The 24,450-nt window shown below is 40.7% G+C and overlaps 1 protein-coding gene across 2 annotated transcripts in view; it reads left to right on the top strand.

Moving 5' to 3' along the window:
* The window catches only part of kcnip3b (Kv channel interacting protein 3b, calsenilin), a 70,285-nt gene that overhangs the window by 9,061 nt on the left and 36,774 nt on the right, over positions 1-24,450 (top strand). Inside the window, exon 1 of one of the 2 annotated variants that reach the window (XM_074670710.1) lies at positions 10,924-11,079. The exons of the other annotated variant lie outside the window; for it this stretch is intronic. Within the exon in view, the coding sequence (XP_074526811.1) occupies positions 11,074-11,079 (6 nt within the window). The 5' untranslated portion in view covers positions 10,924-11,073. Of the gene's footprint in view, positions 1-10,923; positions 11,080-24,450 lie in introns of those variants that run through there. 2 annotated transcript variants of the gene reach the window in all.

Raw genomic sequence — 24,450 nt, 5'->3', positions numbered from 1 at the left:
TCTATTTATATCCAGGCTAAAAATAGATATTCTTCTCCATAGAGACATGAAATCCTTCTGAGCACTGAATTACTCTCAAGCTGCTGCTGTTACTTGTGCGTGCGTGTGTGTGTGTGTGTGTGTGTGTGTGTGTGTGTGTGTGTGTGTGTGTGTGTGTGTGTGTGTGTTATTTAACTGAATCCTCCAAAAGGTGAAGGCAAATTACCGGCCGTATCATCGCAGCTGTGAGGCCGTTTTCTCGGGGAATCTCCTCTCCCTGTCTCCCTGTCTCTCTGAGCCTGCAGCAGGATTTTTTATTGCTTTGATGATCAAACTCCCCTCCTCTTCCACCGGTGACGGGCTTTAAGCTGACAAGCTGGAAGTAGATCCATGCACATTATCTTACAGTGAAATAAAAGTCTGTGTGTGGAACCCATGGCTAATCTCTGGTGGGAGGGATTTGTCTAGTGGATGTGGAAAAGAAAAAATGACAACCCCAAGCTTGTAATTTCACATCATCTGAACAAAAAAACAGTCAGCTGTGGAAAAGCCAAATGACCCTTGCTTAAAAGATTTATATTTAACAGACGTTTTTTTTCCTGCTGATTGTTTTTAATTTGGCTCTGCAGTGAAGCCTTTAACTCCTAAATTAAAACTCTAGATTAGCATGTTGAAACTCTCGCCAGTGCTGCTTTTAGAAACATTAATTTGCCATGCTAATGATCTCTTTAAACATTTTTAATTACTTTTCTCTCAAAAAGTCATTTCACTGGATGCCACAGAACTGATAATATGATTCAGGTGACAGCTAGTCACCACAAACAAACTGATATATATAGCCACTTCTCCTATAGATGCTCTAAATAGTTAATAACAGAGTGTTGTGTTAACTGCAGCTGGAAATAACAGCATTACATCAAGTAAGCGACATAAATTAAAGACAATGAGACACTCAAGGAGGGAGCAAGAGACAGAATACCCAAACAACCCATTTGTTCATTTCCTCTAAGATGTTTTGTGTTTTTGCTATCTCTCTTCTCTCACATTAAACCTGAATGTGATGAGCAGCATCATTTACATAAAACTGCTTTTGTTTATATAAAAGAAATACAACTCCATTTGCCTAAAAGGCTTCACAAGAATACAGCACACAAGTGCTCAGGAGTTTAAAAGCTCAGTGAAAGATAATGAGCTCTGAGTTTTAAGGTCTTCAGTTGAATTTAATGTTTAATTCGACTGACCACCCTGAAATAAACCATGATTGGCAACTTATAAATCACCTTTAAGACATACCTTTTTTGTATTTAAGTGGAGGATTTTCTTTTGATGGCACTTTAAATCTCAACTTTGGACAAGTAGTCTTTGAGTCGATTGTGTTAAAGCTATGGTGTACGATTAGGAAGCTTTGTACATCTTAATAACACCGTTTATAGGGCTGTTATGGTCCTATGGTCCAATCTACACAATATAAAAATCCATTCAGTATATCCGCTGCAAAGCTGCATACTAGTTGACCAATCCAAACCGCGCATTGCATGCATAGTTCGGATTGGTCCGTGAGTCCATCCAATCCCCTGTCTCCCTCGCTTCGCATCGTCATGCCCATGGTCCCACCTCGTCCTTCCCCACTACCCCTCTCACGTCAGCTAGCTGCTCAGCTACTGAAGCGTCATGGAGCCAAAGAAAACCGAAACCAGGAAGCTGTTACTGTTACCCTCCACAGGGAAGGGAAGAAAATGAAAAAGTTTCAAGGAAAAGGCTGAAGCAAGGAAGTATTATGAGCGATACAGGTGCCAGCAGAGACTGAATATTGGAGAAATGTACGACCGGTGGAAAAAGCTGCAGAGGGTTTTGGGACTGAAGACTGACGCAGAGACAGCTGAATTTCTGTTGAACAGATAATGACTTTGTTTACCACAGTGGGAGATGTCAGCTGAATAACTCTGGTTAGTTGGTGCCTATACTGGCTAATGACTGAACTCTGCTGGTCGGAACGGGTCGGCTCTGTCAACAGATTTTAGCATAAGTTAGCCACACATCTTAGGCATTGGAAACTGAGCTGGTGAAGACACGCCAAGAAAGGTAAAGCCTCGCCCACAGTCGGCTCTGCTCTGATCAGCTGGCAGTGGCAACGCCAGACCTGCTTCGCCGGCTAATTCATGGTTTTGATCGCGCCGGTCCAATTGAAAAAGCTACCACTGTGTGTTACAAGGAGGATGACTGTCTTGTTTGTTACATTTTCTGCCGGCTGGCTTCTTGCTCTGTCGGAGTGGGCGTGTTGTTTTGAGGCGAAGAAGGGCGATATGAGCTGGGGGGCGGGATCTTGGAACACGGAGGGGAGGGGTGAGTGAGGCTGCGTTTTTCAAATGTGTCTCATCAGCCAAACTGGGTTTCAGATCATAGACCATAGCTTTAAGTGGCCTTTAAAGTTAAGAAATTGTATAAGAACTTAAAGTTTTCTGATACTTTTATGGTATACACTAAAGTAGATGTGATCTTTGGAGATAACCCACCCGACCACCCTGACTAAAATCTGTGCCTCAGTTTGGTCTGGCTCTAGCCTTGAGTTTGACACATTATGGTGTCTTTATGATCAATAAATACAGAACAGTTACGAACAGCTTCAAAAGATAGCTTCAGTTTGTAGTCAAGAAAAAGACTGTAATGGCTGCAAAATGACGATTACAGTGATTATTTTTTTCATTGGTAGATTCAGGTGTTATTAAAAATCTTTGCTAATGTTAGGAAAGGAAAATTAAAAACCTTTTCTCACTCTTTTAAAGCCAAAACATCCTTTATATTACTGCCATCAAAGACAGCAGTCTCCACGTATAACAGCTTTTCACTCTCTGCTTGTGTTGACATTGAATATATACACAAGTTGATATTATTCTTTAGTCCATCAGAAAAAATCAAATGTACCACGTTCAGAAAAAGTTCAGAAAGTAGTGGGTTTTGACATTGCTATAGTAAGCAAGCATTTTTTGATTCAAGGTGATGAAAAAATTGCCAAATTTCTATTAGAATGAAAAATGAGAGGCACATCAAAATAAATGTTTATGTATGCTCTGACTCTCACACATGTAGCAGCCTGTGGATGTTAAATAATGAAGTCAGTCTGAAAGTGCAAGAACCACAGGTTCTCTAGTGTCCACTTGAGGCTAGCTCCAAAAGTCAAGGAATCCTCTTTAGGTCTCATGTTAAAGTGAACATTTTCCTGGCGATAAGCATTTTTACTGACTGATTTGGGGGTATGTAGCTCTTTCATTTATTTAAACACAATGCATGGGGGATGAATTTGTAAAGATACATCTGGTAAGATAATAGAAATGCTTTATAGGACCTGCTCTGAATCCAGCTGGGTTGACAGACAGGTGGCTGTGTTGTAGTTGTTTGCTAGGAAGCTAAAAGCCCAGCTCAGCTCCACTTGTCTACCTGTGAATAAATTGATCAGCCTTTGGGTTAATCCACATCCATGTTTCGTGCAGCCAGTGATAAACACACACTCTTATAAACAAACACTTGCCTTCTCCTGTCCTTGTTCCTCATGTCCCCTGTGAGTGAAGCTCTGATGAGTGTCCCCCTCCTCCCTCTGTGTTTCCCGCTCACCTGATGCTATCGCTGCTCTGCTGCAGAGACCGTGGATGTCCTTCTGGGAGACCCAGCTGTAGGTAAATAACGCCTGTGACTCCCCCATCTTCTGACTCCTCCTGATCAGAGGGTCTGGGTGTTGAACCAGGGCTGAGCTGCTTCTCCGTGGTGTTTATTCTGCGTGAGCAGGTGGAGTTCAGATGGAGCTGACCCTTTGGACTGATTGTTTGTCCTGCTGAGCCTGGCTGTCTGATAACTGTTACCTTTCTTCACTGTGAGGAGGAAAAATCAAATGTTGTGCACATATATATACGAGCGTGTGTGTGTGTGTGTATTTCTACGCTCAGGGTTGAAGCAAGACTGAGATATTGAACTCTGGATCGTTGAATTAAAAAAAGGAAGCAAAGAGAGAAGAGCAGGAAGGGTTATATTGAGAGTTTCTCTGCATGTGTGTGTTTGTGTGTGTGTGTTCCTCTTATGCAATTTCACTTTCTCTCTCCATCGATCACACATTAATGTGCTGCGTTCCTTCAATGGCCTCTAAATGATCCTCTCCCACTGAGAAAAGATGCAGTAATTCGTGTGGTGTCAGCTGCGAAGCTGTGTGTTAGACAGCCTGTGCGTATTCACGCTTGTGTGTGTGTGTGTGAGATGTTAGTGTGTGTGATGGAAGCAGGGCTAAAGTGGAAAACAAGCTGAGAGAGGAGAGCAAGGCGTGGATGAAGATTGAGATAACGTGGGAGACAAGGACGAGGATGCTGACAGATTGGAGATTATATCAAATCCACTTTATTTGAAGTAACGTTACAGATAAAGAACTTAAAGAACGACGGTCTTTATTGTTCATTCTCCCTTGAATTTCATGACGCACTGAAGCATTTCTAACCTAAAGAACGGAATTAACTGCGCCTGTATAATATTCGACATTTTATCTCTCTTGTTATTTAAAACAGATGAAATAGCAAAACTGGACAGTGGTTTATATGTTGTTTTTAAAGAAGCCACTGATTCAGGCCAGGAACAGCCTTCTCTACAGGGGCACCAAAATTGGCACACTGAAACTTCCTTTCTGTTACTTTGACTTGAGAACCTTGAAATGTGCACAAACTGCAAACTGCCAGAAAAGTTCAGGGTAAACTGCATGTATGAGGTTTTTCCCCTCCCAGCCCCCTTGGGAAGAGCAGGATCATGTCATCAGTTTCTAGATATTTCCAAGAAGGTGTATGTGAATGAGAAGTCAGAAAGCCTTCTGCTGAATGTGGCAGATACCCTGGATTCAACCAGGCAAACAAGCAAGTTATCATTTTATTTATCTTGTGCCAATTTAAAGCCAAAGTTTTCTGAGGATACTTCAAATCCAGAGAAAACCATGAGCAGCACTAGACACATGGCTGGCCATCTGCCTCAACTATGGATGCACCGATCCAACTTTTCTGGTTCCGATACCAATACCTGGGTTTTGATCTGATACCAGAAGGGATAAACCGAAACCGATCCTGATATCGGTTTATCAGTGCCCCTCAAAGCTGGATTTGTATTGGTGGGAAGGGGCTGATCCATGGTACCAATCCAGGCAACCAGCTCTATGCCTATTTTTTTTTTTTTTTTTTTTTTTTTACCAGCGCTCCAGGCTACTTGATATGAAATGTTACCTCTGATGGTCTTTCTTTGTTTTTGCTGCATTTCCAGTCCACAGGGTATAAAAAGTCTCCAATTGAAAAGAACTTGTCATGTTCTGAAGAATTGTTTAGCTGGTAAACATTTAAAACTTCATAGTTTAAAAAAGTCTTAACTTCAGTAATTTCCTCGTCTAATTTTTTGCCTTTTACCCCCAAAATTTCCAATCTCATTCCACAGTAGGGCATGCATCCTTTTATTACCTCTGCAAAGGAGGTCATGTTTTTGGTAGAGTTTGTCTGTCTGTCTGTCTGTGAACAACATAACTCAAAAACTAACCAACAGATTTCTATGAAATTTTCAGGAAATGGGATCAGAAAGAAGTGATTAAGTTTTGGAGGTGATCCGGATCAACATCTAGATCCAGGACTTTTTTTAAAGATTCTTTATCACTGTGAGATAGGGCAGTTTTCACCATATGTGTATATAACTCCATAATAAATAGTCGGGCTTCTTTGCAAAACAATACAAGGCAAGGTCACCATAATTTCTGACAGATGTAAAAGTACAATCCAGATCCTGGCAATATTCTGGATACTAAGATCCAGAATATGAAATATGTACTGGGTCATCATAAATTTCAATACTGTGAGGTAACAAATTATCATACAAACCTGCAACTAACACCAAATTGTAGCAGACAGTCTGCTGAAAGGGAGTATAACATTAAAGTGGGACTAAAGTGTTGCGTGACAAGCACAATAGGCTGTGAGTGCATTAAACACTGGTATCGGATCAGTATCGGTCGATACCCACAGCCCAGGTATCGGTATTGGTCTGAACCAGAAAATTTGGAATGGTGCATCCCTAGATACTAGATTTAATAATAACCTGCCTGCCCTACTGTGGGATAATACTGGTAATGTTTTCGGTAAAAGGCAAAAGATGAGTAGATGGAATTAATGAAGTTGATATTTATTTAAACTATACAGTATTTCAATGTTTACCAGCAAAGCAATGCTTCAGAATGAACAGAAATTCTGTTCAATTTTCAAAGGTATAATGCTGGTTGCCTGGATCAGCACCATGGATCGTCCCTTTCCCACTGATACCCTATTCCAGGATCAGTGTCCGTGCATCCCAAGCCTTGACTGGATGGGCACTTAAAGCTGGAGAGACAAACAGATGAAGCGTGACGGAGCAACTATAACAGATAATACAGATTTAAGGCTTTAAGGTCAAAAACGTGTGATTATGTTCAGTCTAAGTTAAAACAGCACAAAATAATGATATGATTCCTAAACTCTACTGTCTGCACTAATCAGTTAGGGATCCTTGCAAGCGCTGATGAAGTATTTCTAAGACAAAGTTATCCTGAAGGTTAGACAGAGTGTTTCTGAGTTTAACAATGAACTTTAAATCTCAGCGTGAGAAAAATGTTTGTCTGTGCTTCCAGAGCGCTGGAGGCTCCACCAACAGTAAACACAAAGCATTAGTGTACTCACTGCTTTATCTGCACCTCAGGAGGCTTTTAATCCTCCTGTTCAATTAAACTGAGAGACTGTACGCACACACGGCGTGATGGGTTTTAGACCACCGCTCCAGTGTAAGGCTGGTGTGTGTTGATTGGCCTCGGGTAGTTTGATTACACATTTGCATATGTGTTGATTCAACTCTGGTCCTGTTGTGAAGTCAGCGTTCATCAGTTCAGTGCACAAAGCAAGGATTCCTAAATCAAGTTTTTGTTTGATGACATTATAATCTGCTGCACTGGGTCTGAAGTTTGAAGTTTGGGCTTTGTGGTTGGCTGTGTTTGCAGAAATTAATGAATTTAGCTGAAAGCGTTACATTGTGCGGTAAACTTTGTATTAGGATTCTAAAATGAAAGGCCTCAACGACCCCACTTACAACTTTTTTGATGCTTTCATAAAAACAGCTTGTTATTTCTACATTTTATATATATTGTTATTCTGAGAGAACAAAAAGTCAGAGATAACAATGTTTTGGGAGAAAATAACGGTTTTATTTTTCTTCAGAGAAAGTGAGTCATTATCCCACCCTTGCCAGATAACAAAAGTTGTTTGAGTCACGATAACAAAATCATTTGTCTCATGATCTTGTCGCTACAAATAACATTTGTTTGTTAAGGTACAAAAAAATTGGACTGTTTTACATGAAGAGTATCTTGTTTCCTCAAGACAGGGTTCTTTTTTTTTGGAACAATGGTTTATGCTGTTACCTCAAGAAGATACAGGCATGTATTACGCATCCTATCCATGTAACTTCATTACAAGAACAGAAGCACCTAGTCGTCCACAGGGGTTGCCAAAATCAACATCAACAAAAGTTCCTCACAGGATCCTCTTAAACAAAGACATGCACTTCTAAAAGTGTTAATGCCTGCAGAGCTAGTTCAAACATATTGTAAAAGCCCTCAGGTGATAACTTTAAGTACAATTTGTGTCATTATTTGTTAATAATAACTCTAATTTTATTTGAACTTGTGAAAATGCGGCCGACTCAATCAAAACAAAATGAAGTATGTATGATAAAGAAACATTTCAACAACAAACCTTCAGCTTTCTTGGCTTATTAGACACAACTCTGATTAGTCAGATGGCCTTTCACAGCTCGTTCTGGGGGCTATTTACATACTGTTCATTATGCAACAAACGTTATGTGTGAAGATGCTTGACCTGCCGTGATTGCTGTTTGGCATCTTTCTACAATACCACCCCCACCCCACCCCTTGCCTGCTCTGGGCAGCTTCACAGAGAGCCAAGGTCACCTAAATTGATTCAGTTCCTCTCTGAGTGCACAGACTCTCCACCAGGGCTGTAATTGCATTTCTGTACCAATCACTCTAATGACAATCACTGTAATCTAATGCAAGACACACACACTCAAACACACACACACACACCTCCCTCTCGCTTTACATGTAATGCTGTAATTGGGAACATTAATCATGAAGAGGAGAAGGAAAAAAGACGAATTAAAAAAGGTCAAAGTGCCATAAAACACATAACTGAGTACTCTAAAATGACCCCACACACTAGAAGAGGTCGCAATCATTTGAGGACTGACGGTGTGAAATGTAAGGTTTGATCATTTTCTCAAAACACCCCCCACTCTCAAAACTTTATAGTTTGCCAGAAATACTGAGATTAAAGGGGCTGTGAGGAGTTTGAAAGTGATCTAGAAAAAGTCTCCCTTTTAGATATATGCCTGATTGTAATCCCCACTTTAAAATGAGATTATCAGCACCAGTATTTCTGGTTACAGTTTCCTTTAAATTGCTATTTCTTAGCTTCCAGTTCGGGTCGTCCAGGACCAGATTGATGTACGGCACGTCTAGGTCTCTATGACAACACCACGCCAGCTAATGAAGGTCAGTAGAGAGAAGAGATAAAACACAGAGATCTGTGTTTTTCTCTGCTAAAACAGATTTCTATGACTAATTTTATAGTGATGGTGGACACAGGAGCCTAACTTAAAAAGAACAGAAAGAACAGAAGAAAGCTTAAGGGGAGAGTGATACAGCCCGAGCTAAAAGCTAATTAACACAGGGGTTAAGCTGTTTGTGCTAATGTTCATTCCAACCCACATGCAGTAGTTATTCTGCAGTGGTCTGTTCAAACTTGAGAGTCTATCAATAAAATGAAGAGTGAGGTTACGTTAGCTCTGCTTGGTAGATGACTGTCAGGATAAAGCTAACCAGGATTTACTAACATTACACAATATGGACATGTCTTGGAGCACCGGGCTGTCAGCTGAGCTAAATCTAAACGGCAACTAAACTATTTACAAACTGATAGTGTTTTCTTGTTGCCACTTTAGTCGACAGATATGTCAGAGCGCCGGGCTAACAGCCGTCTAGTACAATGGTTGCTCAATGTCACGTTTGAAACCGTAGGGCTACGTAACTGCACTGATAAGTCCCTTACCATTGTATCCAGTAAAAAGTTGTCTCGTACAAAGAAAATTTGTTTTGATCTGACCTCTATTTATTTCCACAACAAACACACGCCTCGCTAAAAGTAATTTATGTCAGTGTACGCAGACTCCAGGCCACAAGGTGGCGGGGGAGTGCTATTAAAACAGATTCTCCTCATAGCATCTTTAAAAAACTGACTTCAGTATAGAGCGTGTTGAAACACAATGGTACAAACATTTCTCAATTTTTTTTATTGTGTTTATTATTGTTGAGTTTGTGTTTTATATTACTGTATCACATATCTGGTTTGACAGTGATCTGCAGATGTTCCGGCTCAAATTGGATGGGGTCTTTTAGGGACACAGTAGAGACAAACTGTTGAAGGAACAGACTAAAAAAGACTGATTTTAACTGAAGTTATTCCCAGACATCGTAGTTGTTATTTTTTTGTAAATGATAAAGGCTAAAATTCATCTGTTAGCAGGAACTTTGACCTGACCTTTAGATCCTTAAATTACCCAGATTAACACCACCACAAGCGATGATTTAAGGAATGATAGCATTTTAGTTGCTGCCTGACCATTAATGGACATTTTAATATGCTCATTGAATGCAAAGGAAATCTGTTCAGGCTTGGTGTGCATACTAAAAAGAAAAAACTACAAATCTAAAGTGATGGTCCTTATCACACAAGAATACAAAACTAAAATCTCAAACAGATGCAGAAGATGTTCACTTTGAATCTCTTGTTCAAGGGATGTGAGAAGTCAGGAGTCAATAATTCTATCCAACAGTGTCTGGAAAAGCATTTTAGTTTCTAAAACTGATAGTGCCTACAAAGTTATTCGACAAAACCAATTGAGCAATACAAGAGATTAGGGAAGAGTAACACACACATGCACATGCACATGCACACACTCTGTTTTTTGTATGATCCCCTGCAGGATTACAGCTCACAGAGATAACAGAGAACAGGGTTCTGACTAATTCTGCATTAGGAGCCAGCCTGAAACCATTAATTACAACACATTTTGTGTTGCCATGTTTGGCTGATAATCAGCATCCTTTCAGAGCCTGACTACATAGAGTCCCTCAGGTTTAGAGGAACTATGGCAAAAGAGGTGAGTCAAACACCTGTGATGTGGTTTCTGTGTTATCACTGAAATAATCACAAAAATTAAAAAGACTTTAAAAACACTTTTTTTATCATTTTTATGATGCTCCAGATAAGGAATTAAACACTGATGTACTAACAGGCTCATGCAGTAGAGCTTTATGTTTTAAAGCAAACAAGGAGGTGATGTGTTTCCTAGAGCTGCATTCTTACCAGATAGATAGATTCTTATGATGAATTAAAAACAATGAGGCAAAAAAAAGTTGCATGATAAAGGAGGACACAGAAAAAAAAATCTAATTAATCTGATCCATTTCTATAAAAATCTTGCAGTCATTCATAAAAACAACATCAGCAGCAGTGTGTAAGCCATTTCTCAATGGTGTATCTTTGGAAATGTATTTTTAGCAGTGCAAGATCCAAGAGGATGGAGATTGAAAATAATGCTCTTAAGCCACCGCTGAAGCATGACATGTCTTCTTATAGATCACTTTATGTTTTCGTTTCCTGATATTCGCCCTGCATGCAGCCCATCTCTCAGCAGCCTGGTGATACACCAGCTGAATGAAGTCCACCGCCCGCCTGTTGATCTTGTCCTCACATCATCATCACACTGAAAAAGATGAAGGTCCCTCGCTGACTGCACCCCCTCACTCCACCCCTACCCCACCCCCTCCTCCTCTCGCTTCCCCGCGCGCGCGCGTGTGTGTCAGGGAGTGTGTGCGCATTCCTTCGCAGGCAGTGGAGCGGCAGTCTGAGGTTGGGAGTCCGCGCAGAGAGGACACACACGGGGGAGAAACCAGCCATCAGCGTCGCGTTTACAACACAGGGAAACATGCAGGTAAGACGCGATTCCAACTCTGTCCTTGTTATCCTTCAGGTGAGAATTCGACAGGTTGAAATGAGGATTTATTTTTTCCTTTACGCACGTGTTGAAAGCAAGAAGCGCGTTAAGTAAAATCAGCAGCGTGGATGCGCTCTCCGGGCTACTTGTTGGCTAAATTGATGCTTTTAAAAATTCCTCCACAGCCACCAGAGGCTCATTTGTGCCCACTTTTTTTCATTTTGGCCGAAAGCTGAGTTTGTAAGTGAAGTTATGTAATAGCAGCCTGCTGGAGGCAGAGCAGGGGAGATGCGTCTCTGCAGACGGTTTCCAGCAAAGTGTCACTTTGCATCACGTCTTCTCCTCACTCTCACTCCGCTGATTTTACGCGTGTTTTTGTGGTTAATCCGTGAGATTATTTCTTACTGTGTGTTTACGACCCCGTCGTTTGGCTTCAAGTGATTCACGCGTGATTTAAAAACCCTCTAAATAGAGTCTGGTGTACAGTGAAATCCACACAGTCTGCCTCAAATCCTTGATTCTCGGAAGAGGAGGGAGTTTGCTTGGAATTCTGCTTGTTTGCTTCAAAGCAGATTGTGAGTCTCAAATCGGAGGTAATAGACTGTAAAGTGAAGACCAGACCCCCTAAAGTGACTCTGCACACCTTGAAGGCACCCTCATTAAAGCGATCTGTTCTGGGTGAGTTTCCCCCTTAATGGAGGTTCCCCATGATTGGCTGTAGTAGAGTGCGAATCAGTAACTTGCAGCTGCTCCTGGTGTGGTTTCTTTGTGGGAAAATAACGCTGCAGGCATACCGTTTCATTATATTTATATGTGCATGGATGCAAAGGGCACTGACTGTGGAGGAATAATCTCCTCCTACACACATGCAGGCACAAACCTCTGGATGAATCTCACCTCTGCAGAACACCTAGTTCCTCCATGTGAGAAGGTCCTGCTCCATGACAAACATCACTTATCCAGTTAATCCATCAGCTAGTAAATCTATAGCTCAGTCAGTCAACCACAGTCATTGACTGCATGCATGTGCACTTTTCACACCTTTGATTCTTCATGGCACGCTTGGTTCTTAAGGCTGTGTGCACCAAATTGTGTTTTGGTGGGAATCTGTGGATTGAAATGGGCTTGTAGACTTCCCACAGCTGATGGTGATACGGCTCATTTTATTGTTTTGTTTAAAAAAGTAAAACAGGAAAACTTTGGAGATATTTTGTGTACAGTAGCAGAAAATTACCAAAGATAAACATTTCAATAGAAGACTGACAGGTCATTACCTTTGCCAAGGAGATTATGTTTTTGGGAGAGTTTGTCTGTTTGTTTATTTGTCTGTGAACAACATAGCTCAAAAAGCAAAAAAAAGGATCTTGATGAAATTTTCAGGAAATGTTTAAAATGGGATTAGGGAGAACTGATTAAATTTTGGAGGCGATCCATCTCACTGTCTGGATCCAGAACTTTTTTACAGGATCCTTTATCATTGTGAGATAGGGCTGTTTTCACCAAATGTGTATATAACTCTACCATAAATGGTCTGATTGCTTTGCAAAAGAATACAAGACAAGGTCACTATAATTTCTGACAGATGTTAAAGTACTATCCAGATCCTGGCAATATTCTGAATACTAAGATCTGGAATATAAAATATGTACTGGGTCATCATAAATTTCAACACTGTCAGGGAACAAATTATCGTACAAACCTGCAACTAACACCAAATTGTAGCAGGCAGTCTGCTGAAAGGGAGTATAACATTAAAGTAGGACTGAAGTGTTGCGTGACAAACGCATTATACGGAGTGCTTTTCTAGTCCCTCTGTTTTTGTTTTATTTAGTCATCCAAGTTTCCAGATCCTTAAGAATCCCAAAGTGTTAAAAAATCTTTTCAAGTCCAAGGTGATGTATAAATTTGGGTTCAAAAACTATTTAATTTTCCAATTAAATCTCACATCGACCATGAGAAACATTAAGTCCTGCCATCTGAAAAGCACTTTTTGGCATTGTCCTCATAAATTGACTTCAGAATCAATCAGCACAATTTTGTGATATAGAAATATTAATTTTCTCTTGGTGAACTCGTCTCAGCTTCTCAGTGTTTGTCCGCTTCAAGCATGCTGCCTCTCTCCTGCTCTGTTTTTTTAAATGTCAGACGTGGGTCACATTTTTAGCAGCAGTCTGACGCCCGTCCTCAGCAGCTCGCTCCTGCCACAGGTTTGATTTTCCTCTCCGCTTATTGACATGCAGGTGTTTGAATTAAACCCCGCTGTGAGGCTTTAGGGAGCCTGAGATTTTACTCTGTGACTCATTTCGGTGTGTTTTTAGAAGAGAAGCATTGTGATCGATGAGGTTTGCGGCTGTTCTCCCATTCTGAGTCATTTTCAGTGAAATCTGCCACAAAGAGTCCTGACATATTCTTCTGTGTAACAACATTATGAATCAGATTTAGAAAAGACTTAGTGCTTCCCAAGAATGGCTTTGTGTTCAGGGTTTGAATAGAGACGGATCTGGTGTATTGATGATACTAACAAGCGTTTGTGTGTGTGGAAGCCAAAGCCTGATAGATCTTATTCCTCTGAGCATAAAGCTGCTTTTTGGTCCGAAAACTGTTGCACTTTTCTGTAATGAAAATCAGAATCTCTTTACTTTGAACTGGTTAAAAAACTTCATGAGACCAAGCAAATTAAGTTCAAAGGGATTTACAAAGGAAACTTTAGCACAGCTTCGTGACTGCAGATTTTACTGAGCTGCAGTCGATAAAGGGAGAAGGGTCGGCTGTGGTGAAACTACAGTTTAGAGAATGAAATACTCAAAGCCAGTGGCCGTTCACTGCAGTCAAGGGCTTGTTCGTATATTATGTGAAGGTGTTGTATGTGAAAATGCATCTGCACCAGTTAAACCTGACTTTAAATACAGATCAAACACTGTATCTCCTGCTGGTTGTGAAGCAGTTTTTGCAGGATTGAGCTGCGTTCAGTAAGAGCAGATGTTCGTCCTGACCCTTCATACCATGTTTGTTGATGATCCTGGTATAATTTAGAGTCTAGTTACTTCCTGCTCCTCTCTCTTTGCTGTTTATCACCCTTTTTACATGGTAGCAGAATCACGTGGAATAAGAAGTTATATTAGTATCAGTATTTGTACAGAAACATTGGAGCTGATTTTATTAAGGAGGAGAGTCTGTGCAACAAAAGAAGACGGAGATGCTTCCACTTGTGGTTTTTCTCTGCCGTTTCTTGTGGTTGTACGAACACTGGGGACACCGGTATAGCCTTAAGAGTCAGATTGTGGTGTTAAAAATCTGAAAAACAATTTAAAAAATCCCCCATAAAGAGAACTATTTGGTAGAAAATGTAACCTTTTCCTATTTGTTTGATTTGGCATTAACCAAAAGGTTTTGTTAAAAGTTTAAACACTAAAAAACTCAGGAGTAAACAGGCGTTCCTTCTTTTTTCTTGTAAGAATGCATCACTTGATATAACGCAAGTCACATTCACTTGACAAGCACAGAAAAAAAAATCTAGATATGACAAGCTAAAAATAAGACCTGAATTGCTTATAATGAGTAAAACTGCAGAATAAGAAAAAATGTACTTGTCGAGTTTCTTAGAATAAGAATTAAGTTCCTCAAAATTAGAATATTATCTAATTCATGAGACAAATGCGGGGGAGCTCTCCTTCCATAACCTCTGCTTCAGTTTTCTTTTTTGCTCAAAGAGGTAAAAAAAGAAGCTCCTCTTTCAGCAGTCAGAGGATTCTGCCAGCTGGAGTCATGGCTGACACTTTCAGGTCATTTTACTCAGCCAGGAATTGAGACTTAACACCAATCAATAGCCGACTAAAGCTGTAGTTCATTTGGAGATGATCTAAAATATGAAGCTTAACTTTAAATCTGTGGTGATCGTCTAAGTATGTTAAGCTGCACAACCTGATTCCTGTTCAGCACACATCAGGAAACTTTTTTCTCCTTCATACCTTCTCCGTACTTAAGTTCAGAGGATATGACTCAAATTGTAGCTTTTTATTTAAAGGAGGAAAGGAGCAGTTACCTGGAGTTATAGATCTCCCATAGAGGGCTGCAGGTTGCGTCAGGTGTAGGTCTGGTTAGCACGTGGATGGCTCTGCCGTTTGACGGGATTGTTGTCAAAAACAACGGTTTAGAATATCCTCCGAGTCTTAACTTTGAATATGTCTCACCTTTCAAGTGGACTTACAAAAGCAGGTGAGCTTTCTTTTACTTATCTGTGTGCGAGGTGGAAAAAGCAGGAGTGGTAAAGGAGATTGTTCAGACACAGAAACACGAGAGAGCTGATTTATTCTGCTCTTTCTTCAGTGTTTGAAGTTTAACTATCTGGAAAATTCAGCTACAAATCACCTTAAAAGGTAGTTTTGGTAACTTAGAGCTACTGCCTGATGGTGGCGAGACAGTACATGACAATAATTACTTTATAATTCTTTATTATCACCATTATAGCCTTCTCACTTCATTTATGTATTGACAATTTGTGTTTAAACAGTGTTTTGGGACCTAAAACCTGAACCCCCCCACACATAGAGTTGTCACCTTACTGTGACTCCAAAGCTTATGTAACACCACAGAGTGATTTTAGTGAACTTTTCCTTTAAGAGGCTCATCTTTGCTGCAGTTTTTCACGGAGCTGCACGTCAATCAAAGCACACCACACACACACACACAATCAGAGCGCACACAGATCAGTGACACTACAGCAGACTGGCTGACGACAACACACACCACACACACTCATACACACACACACGCAGTGCACTGTGCTGCATGTGATACAGTGTCAGAGGCAGCCACCTGTTCAATAGGTAGAGTGATTGGTAGATTTGAATAATTGAACAGCTCTGGTAACTCTATCCTTTAATGTGGGAGCAGAGATAGAGACACACACCTTTGATCCAACTTCAGCTCCAAACACTGGACACACTCTTACTCCACAGCACTGCAGTGAGACTTTTTAAGCTGGTGGACAGAGTTTTATCTCACAGTAGTTTAATTATCTCTGGATTCTGGCTCGTAAATGGAGGCATATTTATCTTTATGAATTAGCTGTGATACGCTCCAAATACAGAACTTCTTTCTCTCAGCTTAATTAGTTGTGTTCTTAAAGGGACACACACACACACACACCACATACAGCTGACATGAGTTTATAGAGCTATGAACTGTATAATGTCGATATTCAGGGTGAAAAATGCAGTGATGTGAGAAGCTGCTGTCATTAAATATCAACCACTGATCGATAAATGTTGTCATGTTCATACGGCAGATCTGTGGTATCTATGGATGTCCTTATTGACCTATACAGAGAGGAATGACAGCATCGAAGAGGGCAATCACATGTGTTTGGCATGGACTGTGTGTGTGTGTGTGTGCGTGTGTGTGTGTGTGTTTATCAGAAGAAGAAAGGAGGAGGAGCTGATAATTGAAACATGGCTCCTCCATCGCTCAGAGCATCCCCAGAGTATTAATTCTTTCTCCACATGAGGGCTCACACATCAATATAATACTCTTTCTCTCTTACTCTCGCACACACACACATACACACACACACAAACACACACACAGCATGCAGTCCATATGGAAGTGCCATCCTCCCACAGACACACTGATTCACACTGACAGCCATTCTGAGGGGCTCAAGCCGTCAGGACACAAATAGTATCAGCCCTCGACCGTCAGCTTGGGCTCAGATTCTCTTCAGGATGCAGCAGCTTCTGGTTAAAGAGTCTCGCTCTGCACAGCCATGAACTGCTCAGAGATTATATATAAGGAAGTCACTTCTTTATTAAAGGTTAGAGAGATGGCACACGTCCAGATGTTAGATGAGGTTAATTTCTAACCATCCTCCATCCAGCATCAGAGGTGCATTTTCCCTGCTGTTAGGCCATTTAACTTGTTCAGGTGAAGCTCTCCCAATGTGGCGTTGCTGTCTGATGTTAGCTCCATTAGCCTATATATATATATATCTAAATATATATATCTAAATATATATATATATATATATATATATATATATATATATTCCTTGTCTAACAATCATTCATTTAAAACAGCCCTATACAGGTTTGAGTCTGCAAGGGTAACAATTTGGAAAGGCTGAGTCCATCACTGTTTAAGCTGAGGAGAGCCTCACTTGTTACAGTTCAAGAGAAGGACACAGACTGCAGCTGATAGAAAATAAAATGAAAGTAAAAGTTATTCCTGTAGTCGAGTCATAGACATTTCTAACCATCCAGCTCAGGCGACCTTTTACCTCTGAATCACTTTACCTCTACAGCAAGATTATAAAGCTTCCCACTCTTGTTTCAGACTGACAAGAGTTTAGTTGACAGATGGCGAATGTAATGTCACAGACATTCAAACAAACTTGTTTCTCAGGTATTTGCAGTCTCAGAAGTTAACTCATTGACTGTTTATGCTCATATAGTCTTCATATGTTTCCATCTTCTGCCATGAAGGCTGACACTGACTTTGACTTTTAATCCGCGGTGAAGAAGGCCAAAATCATGCTTCATAATATCCTTATAGCTACTGCTGCTGTCTCTATCAGAGCTATTTCATCAGGTTATTGTTTTTTGTGTTTGTTACTTTGTGACAGCAGGGGGCCATATGCACATGGTCACATATAGGTGTAGGTGTGTCATTTGGTGCCATGCACCAGGACCATGGGGGAGGCAAGGAAATATTTATTTGGTTGTTGAACTGACTGATTTAAATAATGAAAAGCATGAGTCCCCACTGGAAATTGAATTTTCTTGTTGCCAGCGTACAATCCAACTGGATCAGTTCATCATTGGCCATTTGTTTGGTCTACCTGACACAGATGTTCATCACCTTAGAGCTTCAGAAGGTGATTTTCTCAGGTCTTAACCATAGACTGTATAGAGTGGACAGCGTGGCTTCGCCTTTTACCAGTTTACAGTTTTAAAGCCAAAATACCCCCGTCACAGGCGCCGCTTATGGCAGCAATTGAGCAGCCAGAGTCTGCGCAGTAGAGGCTATGAGGGACTCAAGAGAATCTGAGTGGAGACAGGTGACAAAGATAATAATTATATTTTTCTTTTGAGAGTCTAATCTGTTCTTCGCTCTTCCTCCCAACCTATTTTACAATCCCCGGAAATAAAACACAAGAAAGACAGCTGACAATCATCGTTAAACGAGACGCAAAGCCTCATTTTTAACCTCTTATAACTAATGAAAACAAAATTTTTCGCAAAAAAGAGGACTTGAATACAAGGCAGCCAATATTATCTTCAAACCACGACAAAAACCAGACGTGAAACATTTCTATGAGGTGTATTAATTTTTTAAAGTTTGACTACAGCCCATATGGAATGGCTGAAGATCCAGAGTTTTTTACTTATACTGCAGCCAGCCACCAGGGGGAGCAGTTTTTGTGGCGCCCTTCAAACAGAGCAAGATGGCGTCCATTTTTTAACAGTCCATGGTTGAAACGCAGAGATGTTATTCAACAGTTGTGATTAGCTTCCTCGTCATGCCTGAACTGATCTATATTTTTATGTTACAGGCAGTGAAAGGCCTTCAATTGGAGCTCACCATAAATTTAAGAAGTACTGAACACTTAATGTCTCCGAGCCATATTCTATAAATCACTTGTGTCGAATGAAACAAGTAGGTTTGAAAACAACTCTAGACTTTCTAATGTCAGTATCAACATACAGCTGAATAGTGAGGTCTTCTACACCTCAAATCTTTGGCATCATTTTACTTTTTCTACGTTGAGTTTCCTTGGCTTAAAGCAGCTATGCAGCAAACACAACATTTTAAAACAGACTTAGTGGCCACCAAAAGGAGCAGAAATGCTGTAATACCACTGTCTTAACCTTGCAGCAGTGAGGAGTGATGTGAAATTGAAGTTGTTGATCAGGGGTTTACAGTCCCAGGTCCTGACTTGTTTTCCTCTGGAAGCAGTTTTCCTCTCCGTTTGCTGTGTTTTTTAGTATTCAGCTGTGTGTTTCATTGTGCAGCTGCTCACTTTATTTCTCTGGATGTCACTTTTTCAGTTATTTTCAAATAAACCTCTTCAGTGTTAAACGAACACATATGTTCAAACTGTTAACGTGTGTGTCGTTATCACGCTGCTTCAGCTCAGCAGAGATCAGAGACCATCTCTCTCGTGCACACGGCTCAGCTCCTCTGTAGAAAGTCTCTGGTGGTTCTGTTTATGTATGAAGGATGTATCAAGTATTTACTGTATTTACTCCTTTTGTGCTGTCAGTCTTTGTCACTGCACCCCTCCTCCTCCTCTTCCTCCTCTTCATGCCTGCTCTTTTATCTCACTACATATGCAAACACACACACACACTATCACGTACACACCCACACACACACACCTCCTACCCTTCTCAGTATCCCTCCCTTATATTTAGACCCCAGTTGGCATTATTTCTTTACCTGGACGACAGCCTGGTGGCAGGTGACATTACGCTGAAAGGAGTGTGAGGTGTGTGTGTGTGAAGGTGTGTTCAAAGATGGAGGAGTGAGTGACAGTTGTATAAATGGAGAGAAATGAAGCGGTAAAGAGACAGAGGGATGGGGGACAGATTTGTACCGACATCTTTGGAGACAGAAACAACAAATATTAATGAGGACAGCTGATTAAACCAATGTTGGGTTCCCTTGTTTGTGTGTGTCGAGGTGTGTTTGTCTCGTTGTCTTTCTCAGTACGTTTGGCGTCACTGTCCACAATTAGATCCCGAGTTTCACAGAGAAGAGCTGATTTTATGATTGCCAGCACCTGTGAGTATGAGCCCTGCTTCAGAGGTCAGAGGTCAGTAGGTTTCTGCTCCAACAAACGGCATCCCACATTTGACTGATCTGGATTGGGCCCATGCATTAGAGCAACTTCAAGCTGGTGTTCTGCAAAACCAAGTTGCAGAATTTGGGAAGGGATGAAATGGCCTGCCCTCAACCCCATTGATACTTGGGATCAGCTTGGGTGTGCTGTTTGTGTCAGAGTAGCCTACTCAACCATATTAGCTCACTTGTGTCAGATGCTAGTTGAAGAATGGGATGCCACCCCACAGCAGTGTTTGACCATGGTCGTTGACCAGCATAAGGAGAAGGTGTCAGGCTGCTGTTGTCTGACTCTTGACTGTGCAGCTGGTGACAGAGAATGAGGCACACCCTGTGACTGGCATCATGTCACACTTATACGCCGGGGCCCATCTCCTAGCAGTTCTGCTCCAATCAAATGAGAGGAAAAGCTGTATGAACCAACGTGATACAGTGTGGTTCTTCCAAACACTACTTGGTCTTGTATTTGGGCTCCTTATTGCTTATATTAATAAATTGTAAAATTTCCAATATGTCTTATTTTTTTCAGACTTTAATCATCCATTTTAACACAAAAGAGTAAATAGCAGAAAAAGCTGTTTGGTATTGGCAGAGAAGATTCGACAATTTTTTATGGGTGCAACCCACTTACTCAACTGCTGCTTATCTTGAAAAACACTGCAAAAAACTGAAATCTATCAAGTCTTTTTGTATTATTTTAAGTAAAAATTGACTCGTGAAACTTGATATGGGCCTCATTCAACTAATCAGTCCATAAAAATGTCTGAATAATGGGGTCTGAACAAGTGAAACAATCTGCCAATGGAACAAGGAAAAATTGCCTGAAAATTTGCTTATAAGTCCCATATTATGCTCCTTTTCTGCAGTTTAATATGGATCATTGATGTCTTCATGAAATGGTAGCAACATGTTTTGGCCCAAAAAAACAATAAATCAAGCACAGCAGCATTGTTTCCAGGCTCTCATAGCCCCTCTGTTCAGAACGGTCTGATTTAGTGGGCGTGATCTTCATATGTAAATGAGCCACCGCAGGTACCGCCCAGCTCTCCCGCTTCACTGAGAGCACACAATGTTTAGAAAACAACGAAGCACATTACAGGCTAAAACAACAGGCTAACGGCAGCTGAAGCTAGCATCCTGAAACTAACACAGAGACAGGGGGAACACTGAGGAAAAGCTCTTACATCTGCTCCACAGTACAGAGCATTTAAAATACTCACATTTCCAGGGTCCGAGGTTTGTTGGCGGATTATTGGTAATGCCCCTGGATTCAGGACCAGTCTATTTGCTAGCCCTCTGTTGTACTGTCCAAAGTCTGAAAAGCAGTCGGCCGTGAAGTGACTAGCACACACATGCACAGTTTTACTGAGTGTAGCTGGCACATTTCCTTGATAAATGAACTCTAGCCACTTAGGCCCCGTTTACACGACGCCGAAAACGGTTGATTCCGAAAACATTTCGTTGCGTTTTGGCCTTCCATTTAGACGAGACCACGTTGCGTTTTCAGTGAAAACGCAAACTTTTGAAAACGCTCCCCAGAGTGGAAAGATCTGAATCCGCTCCTCCATCCAGCTTCGTGTAAACACAGAGCGGAGCGTCTCAGAGTGAAACGCGGACATCACCGCATGCGCACTCGCAGTTTCAGGTGAAGGCTCCGCGCTCAGCCACATTTCCAGTTGAGCCAGTAGTTGGCGGTAATGCGCGTTATGGTTGGATTGCCGACCATCTCACACAACAAAACGGCAGAAAAAGAAAGAACAGAAGAGGAGACTTCTCCTCCTGGAGTCGTTTTCACGCCGTCCTCATGTAAACGCGGGTGGCTTTTGAAAATGCAAAGGAAGAATCGTTGCGGGAGTCTCCGTGTAAACGGGGCCTTAGTCTTGTCTTCTTCCGAGTTTGGAAGCTTGTGCATGGAACTATGTGGCTGTTTACAGCCAAAAACAGAGCAGTGATGGCTCTTCAATTTTGGCATTCTCCTCCCCGCTGCTGAAGAGGTTTCTTTCCTGCAGCGGGGAGGGGGTTCGGGGGTATCTGCTCTGGTGGACCAATCAGGTCAGACTTGCTCCTGATTGGTCAAAAAAGGGAATCACTGATGTCAGCAAACCCCAAAAATCTAAACAGCTCGTTTTAGGTCAGGATTTTACATTCACAAGCACTACTAAGTACAGACTGTGATTAAATGTCACTTTTTGTAGGCTGGGAAGTCACTAAAAGACTTAAAGTGATTTTTGCATTGAATGGGACCTTTAAAACTGGAACAATGTCTTATGCAAGTAACTTTTCTCTTGTTCCATTGGCAGTTTTTTTTTCTAGTTTTAACGAGCAATTCAGACCTTGTTTTTGTCTTTAAAAAACTTGAAATAAGATATTTTCCTGGACTGCTCAGGTGAATGTGGCTCATATAAAGTCTAAAAAGACATTTTTTCCAGAAAATAAGACAAAAACACTTGATAAGATTTCATTTTTTCCAGTGAATGCCTGTTCCTCACAAATGCATCATCATTTAAAGGGGAACAAACAGGCTTTCCTAACAGTATAAGATTTGTGGCCAAGAAGAAGCATTGTGACAACCAAGAAATTATCTACCAAACACAAATCGCCTGACTTGTTGTGCTGTGTTTATAGAAACAAACATAACCCCATTAGGTTGATTACCTCAGTAACTGTACTCATGTTAAGTTTACAGTCTCTTTGCTAGTTTTAAGTTTACTTCACCTTAACAATGTCTCAATTTTATGATCACATTTAGAGTAAAATAGGAAAAGAAACCTATCGTGCTTCAGTGTGTGGTTTCTCAGGATTGACAAGCTGTTACAAAGGAGACTCAAGAAACATGTTGATGCTTATTTTTCTCTGTTCAGAGTGAGCCCTTCTGTCGATATCAGTAATACACAGGTGCATGCATGCCAGCACAGTTTCATCTTTCAGCTTCTTGTAGCTTTTGTTAGAGCAGACAAAAACACCTCTTCAGTCCAATCTCACACCTCTTCTTGTGTTTTAGTTTTGTAAAGGCATAAAAACACTCCAGTCTGTTCATGCATGGATCCCTGATGGTAACAGCGCCGTGCACACCGCTCCATCATGTATGTTTAGAAGCATTCAGCTCTGTGTTGGACTGAACTTGAATTTATTGTTGTTGTTCTGTTGCAATTTGTTGGGATAATTTGAACGTCATCATACGGTGAGGCTGAGCTGCAGGATGGTGAGTGGGTGGTTGTTTAACGTGTGACAGATGTAAAGGGGGATATATTTAGGTGTGTATGTTCTCGGAGGATTTAGAGTCTGTTCTTGTGTCTCGAGATGTGCTGTGGTCTTGGATAAGATGGTGAGAATTTTTGACATTTCTTTGGTCAGATGCTTGAAAAATCAAGTTTCCCTGCTGGCTGTTTTTGTTCTCAAGAAGCCTTTATTTTAAAATCTCTTAAATTTGCAGTCAGAAAAGCACAGATGTCACGTAATACCAAAGTTATTGTGACTGGTTCAAAGAGTTTTTCAACATCATCAGCGGCTGCAGGGATTTACCCCTGGAGCGGGCTCTTTAACACATTTTGACCTTCATGAAGCAGCCGGGCAGAACAGATGAGTTTGAGTCACACTGAGAAAAAAGGCAGAGTACATGTGAGCTTTTAGCAGAACATGAAAAAGGGAGAGGGAGAGGGACATGCTGTATCTCTGCAGTGGCCTGGTTGAATGTTAATCTCATATAACTTATTAATGGAAACTCTCGTCTGCTAAAACGACATTACATGACTAAATCTCTCCCTTGTTCTCCCTCGTACTCTCTTTTCCCTCTCCATCACTCTTCCTGTTCTGTTTTTGAGTCCAAATTATTTTTGGGTGCATCTGTTGTATCTAAAATTTGGGAAAAGGTTAGAAATAAAAAAAGGGATTACAGTTCATTGACAAGATAGAGTGCTGATAAAAAGCAAAGTCACGCAAAATATTTACAAGATAAAAAGTTTCTGTCCGTTTTTTACACAATATTCATGGAAATTTAAGAAGAGTAAAATTATTGTTGAAATATTGTAGAGGAAGAGTGCAGCATAGCTCAGAAGTTTTATGTCTTAATATGAAAATGTGGAAACTACAAATAAAGATTAGCCATGTTTTCTTGTGTTGCTATAAAAAACATTGGAGCCTCATATTTTCATGCATTCTGTGTTTATCTGCACTATGTTAACAATATTTCCTTTGTTAACTCAAAGAAGATTTTAAAAATAGTAAAATTGAAACTCCAAAACTACTCAAAGAGCTTTCTTGTTGTGAAATTAATGTTCAGTACAATTCAGGACGAAACAAAAACATTTATGCATGGCTTTTAAAATCCAACCTTAAAATAGACTTGCACAAAAAGGGACAAATGGATTCAAAGAAAAACAATAAGTTCCTATGATTTCTAAATGTTTTATTTTGAATTTTTTAGCAATATGTCTGTCAGAAAGTAATATAACTTGAATGATTGGGGTCTTAAATGCATTTTTCAGGGCAGGGAAAAACCTCTGTCTGAGGTGATGCTTAGCTGACTGGTAG

This window comes from Halichoeres trimaculatus, unplaced genomic scaffold, assembly GCF_033239565.1.
Source record: "Halichoeres trimaculatus isolate MK-OKI-2021-1 unplaced genomic scaffold, fHalTri1.1 fHalTri1_scaffold_5, whole genome shotgun sequence".
NCBI lineage: Eukaryota > Metazoa > Chordata > Actinopteri > Labriformes > Labridae > Halichoeres > Halichoeres trimaculatus.
The sequence above is the reverse complement of the archived record's forward strand: the minus strand, read 5'-3'. Positions and strand labels throughout refer to the sequence as shown.